Genomic DNA, 19652 nt, shown 5'->3' with positions numbered 1-19652 from the left:
GGAAATAGGGCCCATAGATATTGTACTTGGTTGTGATTGGTTGATGACATTAGGCAGGATTACTATGGATTTCTCACAGTTATATATGGAGTTTTTCTCCAATGGACAGCTCATCCATTTACAGGGAATTCCTAGTAGATCTAATTTTCAGCTTATCACCATTCAATAACTCAAGAGAGAGTACAAGAAGCGCTCACAGATATTTGTTTTGCATTTGAACAAAGAAACACAGAATCAGCCCAATAATTCAGTAAACCATCCAGTCTTGACAGCTCTTCTTGAGGAGTATAGAGATTTATTTGAAGTACCTACTTCATTGCCTCCTAAGAGAGCGGTGGATCACCCCATTGATTTGGAGCCCAACTCAAAGACAATCAATAAGCCACCTTACAGACTATCAAAATGTGAACGAGAGGAAGTAGCCAAGCAAATCAAAGAGCTTCTTGAAATGGGATTCATTGAACCAAGTTCTTCACCTTATGCATCTCCAGTCCTGTTAGTCAAAAAGAAAGATGGATCTTTCAGAATGTGCATTGACTACAGGGATCTCAATAAGATAACAGTGAAGAACAGGTATCCTATACCCAGGATTGATGATTTGCTTGATGAACTTAAGGGGGCTCGATTTTTCATGAAGATTGATTTGAGATCAGGGTATCATCCGATTCACATGAGAGAAGGTGATGAAGTCAAGACTGCCTTTAGGACTAATCGTGGGCTCTATCATTTCTTGGTGATGCCATTTGGGCTTACAAACGCTCCAGCTACCTTTCAAAGCCTGATGAATAAGATCTTGCAACCTTTCCTCTTTCAGTTTGTCTTGGTGTTCTTTGATGACATCTTGATCTATAGCAAGACTTTACAGGATCATTTGTCACATATGAGGAAGGTTTTTGATGTGTTGAGATATCATAGGCTTTTTGCTAAGGAGAAGAAGTGCTCTTTCATGCAGACTGAAGTGGAATACTTAGGGCATATAGTCAGTGAAAAAGGAATACAGGCTGATCCCAAGAAGGTGCAATGTATAAGAGATTGGCCAACGTCTACTACTACTACCTCTCTTAGAGGATTTATTGGTTTAACTTCATTCTATCGCTGATTTATAAAGCATTATGCAGCAATTGCAGCTCCTTTGACTGACAGGTTGAAGAAAGAGGCTTTCTTTTGGGATGCTCTTGTAGATAGCAGCTTCAACCAGTTAAAGGAATTACTTACTTCTGCTCCTATCTTAGTATGCCTGGATTTCTCCAAAGAGTTTAGTATACAGTGTGATGCTAGTGGCCGTAGCATTGGGGCTGTTTTGCTTCAGGAGCATGGAGTAATTGCATTTGAGAGCCGTAAGCTTACAGATAAGGAGATAGCCATGAATGTTTATGACCAGGAAATGTTGGCTATCCTGCATGCAATCAAGAAATGGCACCATTACTTATATGACAGCCGATTCAGAGTACATAGTGATCATCGGGTACTCAAGCATTTCCTTACTCAGTCAAATCTCACTAAAGCAACGACAATGGGTAGCTACATTACAGAATTATGACTTTGATATCACTCATACAAGGGGCAAAGATAACATAGTGGTTGATTCTCTTTCTCATATGTGGGCCTGCAAAGTGTCAGCCATGACAGAACTACATAATGATTGGATTGAAGAACTACAGGAGGCCTATCTTTTCGATGAGGAATTCAGCCAAATCTTTCAGAAATTACAGCAAGGTCTTATGGAAGAAAACTCGCATTATCAGCTTAAAAATGGTCTTATTTGGTGGAAGGGCAAGATTGTTATTCCCTCTACTTCTTCTTTCACGCGGAAATTATAGAGGAGTTACACTCTTCGCCTTTAGCTGGACACTTGGAAGTTTTCAAGACTTATGATAGAATCAGCAAGAGCTTTTATTGGAAAGGACTGTGGAAAGATGTCAAGGACTTCGTTATGAAGTGTATGCCTTGTCAGCAAAATAAGGATAGCACCCATAAGCCAGGAGGTTTGTTACAGCCATTGCCTATTCCTATAGGTAAATGGACTCATATTACTATGGACTTTATCACTAGCTTACCTACTACCAAGAAGGGGTGGAATAGTATTTATGTGGTGGTTGACAGACTCACCAAAGCAGCTCATTTTATCCCAACAAAAATTCAGTTTACTGCTTCTCAAGTGGCCAATCAGTTTATGGAGCATATTTTTAGACTACATGGATTACCGCAGGTGATTGTCCATGATAGGGACTCAAAGTTTATGAGTAACTTCTGGCAAGCGGTATTTACATCTATGGGCACTAAATTGGCTTCATCTACGGCTTATCATCCCCAAATTGATGGACAGACAGAGAGAGTTAATAAATGGTTAGAGACTTATCTTCGCCATTTTTGCTATGATATCCAAACCTCATGGGATTCTTGGTTACACTTGGCTGAGTTTGCTTACAACAATTCCACTCATGCGAGCATAGGAGTTTCACCCTTTGAGGCTTTGTATGGTTACAAGGTGCCCTTACCCACAGTCATCTTTAATGAAAATATCAATCCTCATGGGAAGGAAGAGTTGGAAAGAATGCAGACCCTTCTTCAGCAATGCAAGGTGAATCTTAGGAAGGCTCAAGATCAAATGAAGATGTATGCTGATGAGAAGAGGAGACCTTTAGAGTTTCAAGAAGGAGAGCTGGTTTTGTTGAAGGTGCCAAAATCCAAGTACTCTACGTTGAAAGATGGATCCAGTAATAAGCTTGCCCATAGGTTTTATGGCCCTTACAGGATCCTTAAGCGGATTGGAGATTTGGCATATAAACTACAGCTTCCCTCTTCTACAAAGATTCATAACGTCTTTCATGTTAGTCAGCTCAAGCCTTATTATGGTGATCCAGTGGATATAGTTGATGAGCTGCCACCTATTGATGAAGATGGTCTTGTTCAGTACATCCCAAAGGCTGTTATAGGTCAGCGCGAAAAGAAGCTTCAATCACGTTCTATTGTGGAATATTTGATTAAATGGAGAGGTTTACCCTCTGAAGAGGCTTCTTGGAGACCTGATTCCATATTGGATGAGTATCCATACTTGAGGGAGACATTGGTTGGCTGAAGCCTATTACTTATGGAGCTAGTATTGATGCAAACTGGTTTAGGACAGCACACTGTTTTAGAACAGTTTTTATCGTACCTAATTTTCAGAATTAAGCTATCTACATGGGCTTAAAGTACTCTTCAAGAGCTTCGTTTTGATATGTGGTACATCTCATTTGGACACTTCTATCAAAAGTTATGGCAGATTTGGTCCAGCAGGGACTGTTTATTCAGCAAGCTGTCTACTTTCTTCTGGGACTATTTGTTGAAGACTTTATGGTTCGATTTGCTTCTGAAGTACTTCAAACCATGTATATAGTTGGGCCTTACTTCCGTTCTTCAAATTCAGCTCTTGTAATGGTCATTCTTCATTCATTTCCCATTTGTAAAGCTGTAAAACAGAGTAGTACTCTTTTCTATCCATTTCCTCTCTAGTTGTTTCTAGGTTTGTTTTTAAGGACAAAAACTTTTGAGAAGGGATGGATTGTAAGAAGTTGGGAATAGTTAAAAATGTTGATAATATGCCATGTCACACTGACATTGGTATAAAAGGAGAGAAGATGTAATTTTTCACATAGAAGCTGTGAGCAAGAAGGGAGAGAAAGACTGTAATTGTATTAATGTGTCAAAAAGATGTGAAAATTTACATCTTCTCTCCTTTTATACCAATGTCAGTGTGACATGGCATAATATCAACATTATTAACACTTACTTACTATTCCCAGCTTCTTACAAGAAGACCATAAAATAGATTTGATTCTTGGTATACAACCACCTTGTAAAGCACCATATAGGCATAACCAAATAGAGCAAAAAGAAATTCAAAGTCAAGTTAAGGAATTACTAAATAGAGGATTGATTAGACCTAGTTCTCCATTTGGTGCACCTGTTTTGTTAGTCAAGAAAAATACTACCTATCGTATGTGCATTGACTATCGTGCTTTAAATAAGATCACTGTAAAGAATAGGTATCCAATTCCTAGAGTTGATGACCTTATGGATAAACTGCAAGGATCTGTTATATTTAGTAAAATAGACCTTAAGTCTAGTTATCATCAGGTGAGACTAGATAAGTCTGACATATTCAAGTCTGCATTTAGGACACAGTTTGGTCATTATGAATTTTTAAGAATCAGAGCAGTCGCAACCTTTGGCCGTGATAACGCCCCCTGCGGAACGTGTCCTTAGCAATTCACCTACGGAAGAGATGTCGCAAACAACATCCTTGACATCTCTATCACTTGCGAAGCACCTAAAGCCTAGGCTTGAGGAGAAATCTCTCGAAGATTTGGCCAAGGAGATGGCGCATCTAACCAATGAACCAAAGATAAAGTGCCTGTTGAAGCTTGGTCACAAGAAGTTGACAACCATCACATGTGCGTACGTCCATGTGGACATTGGAAGGACAACCTAGAGCACACAAAGATCATATCCAAACCCCTAACTTGGGACAAGCAACAACATGTTTGCTCCCGCTATGTAGTTATCGCTAAGGAAGTCATAAAGAACATCCCAAAGGTCATAGCTAGAGAATTGTGCTTGATACCCTCACTCTATATTTCTCAATGTGAGACAAATAAGGAAAAGCTCAAAGCAGTCAAATGAAAAGGGAAAGGACAAGGTAAATTTGTGCAGAAATGGTACTTCAACCAAAGTTTGGCAACCAAAATTGGCCCACCGACTAATGACACTTGCTAAGCAAAGGAAAGACCTTTGGACATCAATACATGATTCCACATACATTGTCCCAACCTCATTAAGAGTGTTGGAAGTATGGATTACTTATGCCTTTATATATTCCATCTAGACTATGGGAACAAATTTCTATGGATTTTATTACTGGTTTACCTAATACTAAATCTAACCATAATATGATTTGGACAGTAGTAGATAGGTTTAGTAAACAAGCATATTTCATTCCATGTAAGAAAACTTTAACACCATCACAGGTAGCACAATTGTTTTTGAAAAATATTTTTACTAACCATGGATTACCAAAAGTTATTATTTCAGATCGTGATTCTAGATTTTGTAACAACTTTTAGATTACTCTGTTTGCTAACCTAGGCACGAAGATTGATTTATCATCTGCATTTCATCCTGAAACTAATGGACAAACAGAAGCCATTAATAGTACTATTTTAGATCTTTTACGTGCTTATACTATTTCTAAACCTCAGACATGGGATGCACATTTGCATTTATTACAGTTTGCATATAACAATACACCACACACATCTACAAAGAAAGCACCGTTTGAAGTGATTTATGGTTATAGATTATCTACACCTGTTGCATCTTTGTCAAATAGAATTCAAAGTGCTGATGATATTGCTAGTATGCATAATACTATTTTTGATGAGGTTAAAGACATGATTGCTAAAGCTCAGCAATCATATACCAAACAAGCCAATAAGAAAAGACAAGCAATGAATTTCAAAGTTGATGACTATGTTTGGTTGAGAATAGAAAAACGTAAACTACAAAGTGTAGATAGACACCCAGTTGTGAAATTAGCCCCTAGATTTTATGGACCATTTAGGATCATTCATAAAATTAATGACAATTAGAATTACCACCTCACTGGAAAATTCACAACACATTTCACATTAGTTTATTACGACCATTTAGAGGCCAATTACCTGTACACCCTGTTTATGAAAACCCACCTCTGTTAGAGGAAGAGACTGAAATACTTGAACCTGAAGCTATCATAGACACTGACTTTATGACCACTAGAACTGGCCGAAGATATTCTAGATATCTAGTTAAATTTAAGAACCATTCTCTAGAGGAAGCACAATGGATGCACGCTAGAGACTTAAATGCTTTCCCCACTCTGTTAGCTCCATATTGAGCTAAGAGCAATTGAGGTCGATTGCTATCCCACCCTGGGGGTATGATGCCAGGAGGCATATTTCACGGTGGATTCCGTAAACTTTGATGACCGAAGCTCATACACAAAGTGGATTCTTTGTGCGAGAAGTTGATGGGGACGCCTGTCCTTTTTGGGCGTTTCATTAATTTAGTGTGTACATGGGTGATTCCATAGCGGGTGATTCCGCAAAATGCATATTAAATTAATAAACGTTTATGAGTTTAGAGTGCGCACTCGTAATAAATTAAGGTTAGGATTTATTTCTAACCATTTGATTTATTTATGTAGCTGAAGACTGCTAGGTATTCACTTTTGTCGGTTTAATTGTATTATTTTACTAATGATTGTGAATGCTTCAGTTGATGTGTAGAGATAGCAGCAGTGGCGGAGGAAAGCATTGGAGGATAGCAAGTATTCGATTTATTTTAATGGGCGCCACGCCTATATTTTGTCACGCCTATTTATTGAGACGTTGGATTTTTATTTTTTTTTGTATGCGCATGGGCGCACGATTATGTTATTTCTACTTGGACATTGTATTGGGCATGCCAGACTCTTTGGGCGCCGCCCATTAGCTTTATTCATATTTTGTATTAAAGCAAACTCAAAAGCTAAAAGCTTGCTATTTTGTAATTTGGGCTATTATTTGAGCTCGAAGATGGATAATACATAAAATACATGCTTTGTGGAGTACTCACACAAGGCATGGGGGGGAGATTGCACCCAATTAGTCTCTTATTCATGTCGTTCATGCTTTTTACCTTATAATTTGTGCAAAAAGTAGAGTTCTATTGTTCTTGGGGACCTTCCGGCATTCACTACGCAAGCGTACAGCATCCGATCTGCGCACCAATCAATTTGTGGATGACAGGGTGTAGAGAGAGCCAACTTAGTGCCCATGGAGCTCAATACCTCTTGCCAAAATTTACTCATGCCCTTAGAGTCCCTATCATGTATGATCACCTATAGTAATCCATGTAACTTGAAGATGTGCTCCATGAACTCACAAGCCATTTGTGATGTAATAAACTATATCTTCATGGGAATAAAATGGGCTACCTTGGTGAGTCTATCCACTACCACATAGATACTATTCTATTCCTTCTTAGTAGTAGATAAGCCAACACTAAAATCACCCCTCCTCCATTCTTCTGGAGAGCTTGGGTAAGTTATTTACACTAATCATTTAGCACGTCATTGGGGTTCTTCTTGATCGTGTAGAGGGCCCTGATGGAATATTTTTTCTATAAAATCATGATTTATTGTTGTAGGTTTTTGAGTCTGTAATATAATGCATTGGTATGAATAATGTTTTTAAAAAACAATGATGATTGATATTCTCTTAGAAAAGCATTTTGTGTATCTTCATATTTAAAACAAGTGGAACCGATCAACATTCTCTTACTATTACAAGAGTATATTGCATGCCTTGTCTCCTCATCTTAGTCATTGATTATGCCTTCCTTTCATCTTTAGTTTTAACTACTAATATGTGCTTTTGTTGGGGAGATGCACTAATAAAGCAGTACTACCGAAAGTAGCAAGAATGTACGATGATGACAAACAAGTCCTCAAGTATAAGTGGATCCAATAACTCACAAGGCAAGGTTTTTTGGACATAGTTGAGGATAATAGATGAGGTCACAACTATTAAGCTTTGCACACGATATGCAGAACATTGGACAAAACTCCTATATTTCAAGAGCTTCAATTCTCTTAGATTCCGCCTCTCACCCTCCAAGTTATGGAAGAAAAAGGGAAAGAAGAGAAGAACACGAGACAAGAGAGAAACTTTACTCTTCTAGTCCTTTATTTGCACTCTTACTCTTCCTCACGCTTAACATATTGCACAAGAAGATGTGATGCAAGGAAGAAGAGAAGAGCTCTCAAATTATCATATACAAGAATGAGTGTTTCTAGTTACATTTTAACTTTTATATATAGGTTTGGGATTTAGGATTCCCTCCCTATGTTACGTGCTTTTCCCACTTATTAGGCTCTTGACTTTCCCTTCTAATGCATGCATAGATCTTATGTTGATTGGCCAGGTGCCATCAAAAGTGAATAAAGTTTAGCACCATAATCCCTTACTACTACAAGCCTTCTTATCTACTTTGAGAATATTTTACAACTTGCACTAGAGTGAGCTCGACTTTATGAAACATTTTAATAAAAATTTATTAAGTTAAGAAATTCAAAGAAAACATGAGAAAACACAAGATAGATCCGAACCTTTTCCATGACGAAAGCCATGGTATTTCATCCTCTATTATGGAGTATTTCCATAACAAAAGCTAGTGTTACCTCATGTAGCGAATCTACACCTTCCATGGAATAAGATTCCATGGATTTTACATGAAGCACTACCTCATGTGATGAATCTATGCATCTAGATATTAATGTGATTGTGAATAATAGACAATTATTAGATAAGAATATCAACATGATTTACTTTTTCATAAAGCTAAGATAAAACCTAAAGATATTAAACTAAATCATAACCATGTAATATATATGAAATATAGAGATCAAACAAGCAATAGTTACTTAATGTACACATATAAATCTTAATTTATTTTGGTTACTAATGTAAAACTTAACTTATAAACATCTTAAGATTAGAATACCTTTTAAAATCATTAATTATTAAAATATATAAATTAAACAAAACTTTACATTTTTCAATGATCTAAAAATATATACAATAAAATATGATATAAAAACCAAAAACTAATACTTTAAAATAACAATAGACTTTATTTTTAGACACAATTAAAAAGTTAAACTTAAGAGATTAACTTTGACTAAGATTAACTTAAAAACTATGCATAATTAGTCAAAACCATCCCTAATACAAGTTATAGATCATTCTATAAGCTGTAACTTTACTTTTTTAGTACGTCTACATTTTAAATAAATATACATGTTTAAGCTTAAAATTTTAACTAGGCTTGGATCAATCTGAAGGTCTACTTTAGAGGCAACTAACTTTCTAAGTATTCAAATTTAGTTCAAGATGATAACTAAAGAGTTGTAGATAATAAAAAATCTTATAAATCATCTCCCTATTAATAACTTGTTAATTCAAAAGGTAAGGGTGAGAAAATAGAGCCCAAACTTTACGAAATATAAATTTTTGCTTATTGCTGTGAAATATGGATTCGTGGTTATTTTAAAATTAAAATATATCACGAGATATTTCAATTTTATCTAATACGAATTATAAAGCTTTTTAATCTCTTTAACATTTGTTTTTACATCATCCTTAAAATACGAACAAATGAAAAGTTAAGAGTAAGTACAATCACAATACAATTTTGAGATTTTGAAGTTTGGGTAACCCACATAATCATTCAAAATTTGATAACTCTTTCCAAAAACTAAAGATAAGAAATAGAAACCAATCAACATAGTTAAGTAATAATATTGAAAGTTTAAGCATAAAAAACATGACCATAACTTCTGTAACCATAGCTTTTGCTTGTAACAATCTATCTTGTAGATCTTAATTGTGCTACAATACTCACACATAAGATAGCAAACGATCAAAAGTTAGCGTCTAATACCACTATTGCAAAGTGAGTTACATACCAAATCCAGCATCTCAAATCTTAGAAATAAAAAACCAAATTAAACATAAGAAAATTTGAATGAGTTAAAAATTCCAAAAAAAAAAACATTTAAAAAACACACGATAGAACCCAACCTCCATGACATATACTATACATTTAATTTATTAAATGAGAGATTCATATAGTTTTATACATACTCAATAAGCCCCTATATCAGACTTGTTTATATAGAAATACCTCTATGTAGCATATACATGACAATGTGTCTTTGTAGCTATAGCACATACATGGGTCTTTTTTATGTACGTCTACTTGATTACATGGATGAAATTACAATGCATGGTGCATTGTGTATACTATGTATTATGAAAGCACACATGTTTTCATACACATGCACTAAACTATGGTATAAAGACACGGGATAGTTAATAATGCGTTGTACATAAAAGGTCAACAAGCATATTCCCTTGATTATCGACCTCTACTGCTTCCATATCCACCTCAACTCCAATCCAACAAATAAAAGAGTGTCACTTCATCCTCTCCTTCATACTCCAAGCCAAGTCAATGCATGCCACGAAGGTAGACAAGGTATTGCATGCCATGAAGACGCCTAGGCATAGAATTAGGCTTGTGAATCAAGTGCTTCACCTCATAAACTCTTGTTTCACACTATTTGCATGCAAAATGCATTTGAAAACCCACTCGATACTTCATTATAAGCCAATTCTTCTTACAACCTCTCTCATTTTCTATAGAAATTTTGTTAGCATTGCTCATTAGGGTATATGGTAGTATTATGGTATGGTGACCAAGATGTTCTTTAAAAAAACATGCTTAGGTAAGTGGAGTTAACACTGTCCACTAATTTAGCAACTAATTAGTTCAGCTTAAGTTCTTTTTTTTGGGGGGGTCTATACCCTGTTTTTTTTTTATAATAAGTAAAATCTTGAAAGAGCCCTCACTTTTTAGAATGAAAAGAGTGCTAGAAGCGCTTTTTGGAGACAAAAAGGGCACATGAAGCAAAAATACGTTCTATAATAAAAGTTCCATTTTCACAATGCGACTGGCTCTTAGAGTCAAATCTACTCTTAACGCGGATAGTTAGTTCCCCCATGACTCCGTCACTCTGGCACCTCTATAATGAGAAAGTGAACACTGTTTTAGCTCCCTCTGTCTTCATATAGTCTAATGGCTGATACAAACAAGATTAAAAACATGACCTTTCATATAGTACAATGGATATGAAACAAGAACACAAAATCTTTCAAGGCAAACATCTTCCCTTGATTATCCACCTGTAGCGCTTCCATTTCCAGCTTCACTCACTCCAACAGTCCAGCAGATAACTGAGATTAAATGCCTTCTGATGTTTTTGTATGCAGAAAAATCTCAGAATTTATAGATCGAGATCTTATGGAGTTGTCCACTGCCCTGAGAAAAACCGGGTGTAGAAACTCGAGCTTGTTGATACAACATAAAATACTGCACAGAACCACACACTCATCAATGTTGCACACACACTCTATAAAGCAAAACCACAGAATTGCTTAAGGCTAATGGTGTGCGTACCAGGTACTCCAGGAACAGCATAGTTTTCCTTTTCTAACACATCATGTAGAGTTGACCTTTCAAAAACTTGGATTAATGCCTGGCTAGTATCATCTGTGAAAAGGTACAAAACTTTAGTGACCAAGCAGTTCTTACATAAGAAGGCGCATAGTTATAAGAACCCTAATATTTCTTTAACCCCATGCCTTGTCTTTTTTCACTTCCATGCTTATCCTTATGTTATGACTTCCATGTACCGTGCCTTCTATGTATAGTTAGTGTAAGTTCATGAGTAGAGATGACATATAGTTGAGGCTGGATGTAAGCAACTGTCAACAGTGTGCACATTCATTCTTGCCAATCCTTGGTGCCCCCCCTTCAGGTTAAGTCATCAAGAAATTCACAACAATCCCCTCCCCGGTAATTAATACATCTGCTGGTGGTTAACGCCCAGCATGATTATCTGGGTCTCTGTTGCTGCTCCTTGTGACAGCCTCACTATCCTCCACCTCAGAGTCATCTGAGACAACTTCCCAACATTATACATACATCACTGCCTACGGTTTCTGATTACTTCTATTGCAAAAACCCCCAACACAAGACAAAGACACAAGGTGATGGGCAAAAAACCCTAACCCTAATTTTATTTTAGAATAAGAATCTTACTTCTTTCATATTCTCTTTGAACCCAATGTGACTTAAATCATTTCAGGGACAGTAGGCAAAAGAAAGCGACTAAACCTGTATGTCAGAGAGAGTCAATTCTATTCACCCTAAAGGGTGCAAGACATTTGAAAATGGCACCAAGATAAGTTTTACACAGTACATGGAGTGAATAGTATCTTAGACACAAAACAATGGATTGTTTGACAGGATTGCACTGAATGCCATTTCAAATATGTTTGAGCATCTTAGGCATTCACATAACATAGTATATGTTATATGGTTACCTGCCTACTCTTATGGTGCAAGCAGTAATGTGTGAAAGTGTAACAATAACAAACAAAAACTACAGTACTAGGACAAAGTCCATTTGTCTATCATTGATGAAGAAATAGAAAACACAGCCATGATCAAGATATTTTGGCATGTATGTCAGATGTTTTTAATGCAACACATGGACACACGTGTGGAGGGACATGTGGGAAATAATAGCAACAACCTCATCATTAATAGAAGGGCAAGTTAGTTTGGACTGCTACCACTTGAAAAGAGAACACAAGGAGGAGGTCTCACGATTTAGAAGGCCTCTTTGCTGCCCAAAGCAACCCCACATCTACCACCTACACTCTTCTTGAAGAAGATATCAGCTTAGCTTGGTTGATGTTGCTTGATGATCAGTTTCATTCTCAGCCCTTGGTACTTCGTAACAACTTCTGTGTGATGTCGCTTGATGATGACTTTAATGATGGATGAAATTTCAAATGCACAGCTCACAAAGCCAACAAACAAAAAGGCTTAGAATAAATCTAGATAGACCACAAGGAATGCTTAAATTTCAAACCAATCAATCCAGTGCCTGAAGGGAGAATTAATTTCACTAGCAATGCCTATGATAGATTAATGACAGCCACACAGGGCGGCAAATCTAGAAGGCCCAATGCCAGCTGATCTTCAGTGGTGAGAGCCTTTCAGGATATGTCACCTCTGTGGAGCTTTAGTCATCCATCATTCACTCCCCCAGAGGCTGCTAGGAGCAGCTCCAAGGGGATCTATCAGCATCCAACGGGAGCTTCAGCAGCAGTTCCTTCACACTATGGTTTGCCACAGCCTGTTCTTCACCCTACAAGGCAGTAAAACCTCAATGGTATTATACTCCACCATGCTGCTTTTTCCCATCCCCTCCGCCCCCCCCCAAAAGGCCCTAAGAGGCCATGTATATATGGGATTTGATTTGCAATCAGCTCCAGATAGACTGTTGATGTGAGGACGTCCTCTCTACAAGTGTCATCAGCTTTTACAATCCACCCTCCTCTAAACCAGTCCAAACAGGCTTGCTAGTGATCTCATCCACAACCATACATCTTGGCTTGTGAAGATGATCCTAGTGCCTAGCTGAGCGATAGCATACACTGAAAGAAGATTATATCCTGAATCAGGAACATGAAGACCTCAAAAACTTACTTATGGCCTTGTCAGTCTCAAAATAAGGGAATGGTGCTCACACCACGAACTGACACTAAAAACTTCTCACCAATTGTGACCATTCCCCCTCTATCTTGGGCATCCTGTAACCACTTTCAGCATGGACTCTGGAGTCCTATGGCTAGTGACTCCACCATCCACCAACCAAACTTCAGCTTTGAACATGCAAAGGCAATCTACTTCTCTATATAATAAAGAGTGACAATGTGAACTACGGTATCAAGTATCAAATGCCTTCATGTCCTTCAAGGAACAAAGGTAGATGATGCAACTGCTAGGAGAATGTAGGTTGCACAAAGATGGAGAAAGAAAGAAAGAAGAAAGAAAGGTATATTAACGTCTACAAAAGGCCAAATCAACCTATGAGACCAAACTGTTAGATCCCAAAAGTCAGGAAATTACCCCAAGTCCCAAAATCAACCTATGAGACCAAACTGCTAGATCTCAAAAGTCCAGGAATTTCCCAAGTCCCAAAATAGCTGTCATCTAATGCTATGACTAACTAAACAGAAAATAAATAGTAAACAATACATAACTGATGAATACAAAATGATGTCTAAGCTAGATACAATGTGGAATTGCTCAAGAGACACTCATTGATTTACTTGCACTGCTCGTCATACTAGCTATTCTGTGGGACATTGTCACGAGGACATGAAATTTTTGAGATGCTTTGCTCGTGCTAGTAACCTTTGATCATTAAAATAATTTAATAATCATACGTGCAATGTAGTAAGGCACATGTGTTGCACATGGCAATTAGTTCATGGTAACAGGCCAAGGACCCCGAGGAGGTGGTGGGTGTCAAAGGCAAAAGTTGTGACAAGTTATGCCACTTGGGTTTTGGATGTCAGTTGGTCTCAATTTGGCCCCAGGATAGCTATTAGGCATTAAGTGTCAATGTTGACACTAGAGACTAGGCATTCTTAATTTATTAATGCTAGTCTAAGGATCAATGAAGACTAGGGACCACTTGGGGTTCCAAATGGCCTAGCCAATTAAATTGCAAATGGACATTTTTATTTTCGGACATGGTCAAAAGGGCTGAAATCAGTTTTCAGAATTAATTAATTCTGAAAATTAATTAATTGCAATGGGAGAGAAGATTGTTTGGGGCTGAGGACTCATTCAATGCATTTAGCTAGAGAGAGAGAGAGAGAGAGAGAGAGGAGCTGCTAGTCAATTTTTTGTGCAAAATTCAACCATATGCTGCAAGCGACAGCAGCCAGGGATCAAGCGACAGTAGTTTAGTGACTCCCAAGGGCTGGTGACAGCATTTTGCAGGTGTCTAGCACTAGGCAATATCATGCAGACTGAACCAAGCAATAAGCAGATTGGAGGGTTTTCCTGCATAGAATCTCAAATTTCTCTCACATCTCAGCATTCTCTCACCATCTCCCGCTTGTGCTCAATTATAAGGAGTTGTAAGCTCCTGCTTAATGCCATTGACATCACAAAACTTATTGAATTCTTTAGATACATACTCTCCCCCATTGTCTATTCTTATGCATTTTAATTTTTAACCCTTTTGAGTACTAACAAATGCATAAAACCTTTTAAAGACGTCCAATGCCTCGCTTTTTTGCTTAAGCAAGTAAACCCATAGCTTTCTAGAATGGTCATCAATAAAAGACACAAAATAACAGAAACCACCATGAGTTCTTATTGGCATGGTACATACATTAGAATGGACTAAATCCAAAATACATGCCTTCCTAGAGGCTCCATGAGAGTATGAACTCTTTACATGTTTTCCCAAAACATAGTCATCACAAAAGTCAAGCTTTTGAGTTTTTCACATCAACTCTTCCAAGTGAAGAAAGTGCCTATAAACCCGTTTGGCTCATGTGTCCGAGACGCTTGTGCCATAACTCCATGTGTGACTGCACTTCTACAACTGCAACACACTTTCTAGGAAGTGCCTTGCAATGAAGATAATATGGAGTTCCCTTTTTACCACCTCTAGTGACTAGCATAGATCCTTTCTGTATCTTCCACATTCCACCACCAAAGGTAGTGAAATAACCCCTGCTATATAACTGCCCAATAGAAAGCAAGCTCTTCTTAATGCCATGTATATACCTAACATAATGAAGAATCAATTCCTAGCCATTTTCAAAAGCCAAGTGTATGGTGTCTACTCCCTCAATATCACATGTATGATTATTCCCTAGGTAAACTTTCCCAAGGCTACCTTCTGCATAAGAAGAAAAACACTCCAAAGATAGAGTTACATGAAATGAAGCAACATTGTCAACAATCCACAATTGTGACAAACCATCATGAGCAAGCAACAAGGCATCTATCACATCCCTTTTAGTCATATACATGTCTTCCACTGTCATAGCATGTGGATCAAAAGATACAACCAGCAAATCAGCATCTTTATCTTCTTCTATCTCTTCAATAACAACGTTAGATACCACATTTGCCTTATCTGTTTCTTTAGCGATAGAGCTATCATCCTTCTCATTCTTTTTGCCTTTTGCATTAGCTTGCTTCTTATGTTCTTGCTCCTTTTTATAATATTTGCAATCAGGCTTTTTATGCCCTTTGCATCCACACTGATAGCAAGTGACATCTTTGTCAAAAGACAACGTACCAACGAGACAGTAGGGTTTATGGGGAGGAACACGAAGTAAACTACGTAAACACTAAGAAGAGAAGAGGAGAGAAAAAACCCTAATGAATAGAATGATGAAGTTTTGAATCATGGAGTGAATGTGATACAAGGAAATAAGGGTGCCATAGCACAAGAAAGATGATGAAGACAGCCACGAACCATGAACTGCAATTTCCTCCTGAAGGGGTGTGAGGGCGGTCGAGAGATTGGAGAGAAGAGGTGACGGACTGAATGAATCAGCCATGAAGAATGAGTGACAGAGGCAGCCTATAAATAGGCAAAAGACTGTCTAGGGTGGCGCTCGAAGGGAGGGCATCAGCTGTCTAGGGTAGCATCACACGACTATGGGCGCCCAATCTCTTTTTGGGGCTGTAAAACCCTAAACGCAAAACGCAAAACGCGAAACCCTAAACACAAACTGCATGTGAAGGGTTTCTCAACACCGCCTCTCAAGCCCAAAAAGGGGAAGAAGAGAAGAGTGAGGTGGAGATGGAATGCTGCATGCTGAAGAATGCTCATCCAACAAGTGTCAATTGGACAGTGTCCCTTATGGGAAAATTGTTCACTTGCCCAAGCGCCCTAGTACAAAGATGCTGAAAACATGCAATACATAGAAGGAATGTCAGACTTTGTGTGGTGCCGAGAACTATAAGGATATGCGCGTACTCGATCTCAGGAGTTGGCTCCATGCTGACCAAGTGACCAAGGCAAGAAGAAGAGGAGGAAGAAGATGTAGAGGACCCCTAAGATCCAAGATTTCCACCTAAAAGGTAACCTACAGTAAAGAACAATAGATAGAGTAAACTGGAGAACCCGAAACTTCACCTCGGGAGAGAAGCTACTAGCTTCGTACATCCATGCGGAAAGGAATACAAAGGCCTCGTCACCAAGTCGTGATTAAACCTCCAAGGCCATGATCTAGGTAGATCCTCGAGATCTTGGGTATCAATAGGTGAGATGACCGCTAGAAGGAAGCCACCCAATCCAAGGGTAGAAGAAGAAGGTAAAAGGCCTCCGCTAGGATGTGCGAAGGATTGACCAATGGGTGGGGACTCCCTTTGAAACTGGAGGAATAGGAGCCTCCATTGAAGTCGCAATAGATGTAGATGCCCCCTCCAAGGGCAAAGAAAGATCATCCCCCTCTGAGGTAGATAGGGAATCCAAAAACTGATGGATCACGGACTCCGAAATGTCTAAGGATAAAGAAAGTGCCGCCGATCATGCTGGAGAAGGTATCTGGGGTGGTGAAGAACTCCCAAAGGTAACCTCTCGAACCTAAGTAGGCGAGGGTGAAGGGTGGGGCTCAGACTAAACAATGAGTGGACAACATGTTAGCGTGCTCTATTTCAGTGTCAGTCTGTCATCTCCTGGTTGTGAGCTCCTGTCAGAGTTTGGCAGGAGACAGAGGAGCTCTATCAAATTAGGTTATGCTGTTTTTTGTGGCAGTCAGCCTTTAGTGGCTGCTTTTTTGTGCAGTCGGCCAGTTTTGGGCAAGTCGGCCAGTTTTGTGGCTGGGGGGCTATATATAGCAGCCGCCCCCATTAGCCATACACGTTTTTCGCAAGTTCAGCACAGTCTCTCTCCTCTCCCACTCCGGCATTGGTTCTACCTTTGTTCCAGCCTGATCTGGTGCCCTCACTGACGCTTCGGGCTGTGTGCAAAGCTGATCGGTCCATTTCAATGTATTCAGCATTCATTTCAATCGGTGCAGATTTTCTTCCTTCATTCTCTTCTTTCTCTCTCTCTCTCTCCTCTATGTTTGTGTTTCTTCTTCCATTGCGCACTCTCACATGGTATCAGAGCCTAACTGAGAGCACGGAGGATCTTCCCCGACGGAGAGACACCATCCCCTTCTTCTGCTGCTGCCGATTCCTTCCCAACAGCCAAGGCGGCTCCCTCATACTGGCAGCTCCAACCCTTGCATTTGCTGCAGGCGGCTGTTTCTGAGGCTGCCACGTCATCAACACTCCTCCCCTGGGTGCGTTTTCTGCCAGGCAGCCATCCCCACAACTGGGCAACACTCCTCCAGGCTGCGTTTTGCTGTTCTGGAGGTCGTTCCACCTTCCGTGGGCCCTTTTCTTGCAGGCGCAAGTCTCCTAGGCTGCGTTTTTGTACTCGGTGGTTTCTGTCTAGGTGATCTTCATCAGGCATCATTGCGTTTTGCAGCTCCAGGTGTTTGTAGGCCTTTAATGGCTGCTTTTTGGTGTAGTCGGCCAGTTTTGTGGCTGGGGGGCTATATATCGCAGCCCCCCCCCATCAGCCATACACGTTTTTTGCAGGTTCAGCACAGTCTCTCTCCTCTCCTAATCCGGCATTGGTTCTACCTTTGTTTCCAGCCTGATCCGGTGCCCTCACTGACGCTTCGGGCTGCGTGCAGAGACTGATCAGTCCATTTCAATGTATTCAGCATTCATTTCAGTCAGTGCAGATTTTCTTCCTCCATTCTCTGCTTTCTCTCTCTCTCTCTCTCCTCTATGTTCATGTTTCTTCTTCCGTTGCACACTCTCACATGGTATCAGAGCCTAACTGAGAGCACTGAGGATCTTCCCCGACAGAGAGACACCATCCCCTTCTTCTGCTGCTGTCGATTCCTCCCCTGGGTGCGTTTTCTGCCAGGCGGTAATCCGCGACACTCTTCCAGGCTGCATTTTGCTGTTCTGGATGTCGTTCCACCTTCTGTGGGCCCTTTTCTTGCAGGCACCAATCTCCCAGGCTGCGTTTTGGTGCTCGGCAGTTTCTGTCTAGGTGATCTTCATTAGACATCATTGCGTTTTGCAGCTCCATGTGTTTGTAGGCCTCCACAACTTGCGTTTTGGTGGTTGGTGACCCTTCTGCTGGTCATCCTTCAGCATCAGCAAAGATTTCTTTGGTGTTTGCAGATTTGAAAGATGTCTTACCAGTTTTCAAGCTTTGATGACTCAGAGGATGAGCTTCTTTCTCATCATTCCTCTGAGCGGAGACGGGATTATCAGGAGTTTCATGATCAACGACGGGAGGAGTCTCCTCGCACCCGTCCTTCTGTCCATGCATCTTAGAGGATTCCATCTACAGTGAAGGTTCCATCGGTGAAAACTGCTTCAGATGTCCAGATGCCTTCCTTGATTCCCTCGATACAGGTGCCCATACTCCCTTTCCGAAGGAAGACAAGTTGGATGGTTTCAACTACTCCCTCTGGTCGTGCAAGGTGGAGTGCATCCTCGATACATTTGACCTATGTCACCCATCAACTGTCCCCCCGTGGATTCGTCCGATGGAGGTTCTATGGACTGTGCAACCTTGTGGGATAGGCTCAACTCTAGAGCCCGTTCCTTTCTCTTTATGAGTCTTCACGACTCAGTTCTTGTTCATGTTCACAGGTTAAAGACGGCGGCGGAAGTGTGGAAGAAGCTTGCGTATTTGTACCGGCATAAGACGTTCGCCCACAAGATTTCTTTGGAGAAGAAGTTGTGGATGCTCAGTCTTGATGATTCTTCTTCCATGAAGGAGCACATCACGAAGATGGAGGACATGCGAGACAAGCTAGCCTCTCTTGGTCGGGTGATTTCATCCGAGGATATGGCGATGATTCTCTTGACTCAGCTGCCATTTCCCCGGTATGATGTCTTCTACACCAGCCTCATCACCTCGAGGACATGCGAGAAACTTCTATGGGAGGAACTTTTCCCGTTGCCATTTGAAATCAACACTGACTCCTGAACAGACTGAACGATGACGGGCTGACTCCTTCGCATGAGCACTCTTGCCACAGCTTTGATAGCAATTTGAGAGGGGGCGAGCGGAAGTACTCAGGTAGTGTGCACATCAAAGGAGGTGTATTCAGCAG

The 19652-nt window shown here is 39.7% G+C and overlaps 1 protein-coding gene across 1 annotated transcript in view; it reads right to left on the bottom strand.

Moving 5' to 3' along the window:
• Window positions 1-10530: 10530 nt before the first annotated feature.
• Window positions 10531-19652, bottom strand: part of TPR2 (Tetratricopeptide repeat (TPR)-like superfamily protein) — a 61588-nt gene continuing 52466 nt past the window's right edge. Inside the window, exons 7-8 of the mRNA XM_087690012.1 lie at window positions 11083-11175; window positions 10531-10995 (exon numbers count right to left, since the gene is read on the bottom strand). Coding sequence (XP_087546138.1) covers window positions 10925-10995; window positions 11083-11175 — 164 coding nt within the window. The 3' untranslated portion in view covers window positions 10531-10924. The remainder of the gene's footprint in view (window positions 10996-11082; window positions 11176-19652) is intronic.

This window comes from Lygodium microphyllum, chromosome 12 (assembly GCF_053477565.2).
Source record: "Lygodium microphyllum isolate KBCC chromosome 12, Lygodium_microphyllum_v1.1.10, whole genome shotgun sequence".
NCBI classification, from domain to species: domain Eukaryota; kingdom Viridiplantae; phylum Streptophyta; class Polypodiopsida; order Schizaeales; family Lygodiaceae; genus Lygodium; species Lygodium microphyllum.
The sequence above is the reverse complement of the archived record's forward strand: the minus strand, read 5'-3'. Positions and strand labels throughout refer to the sequence as shown.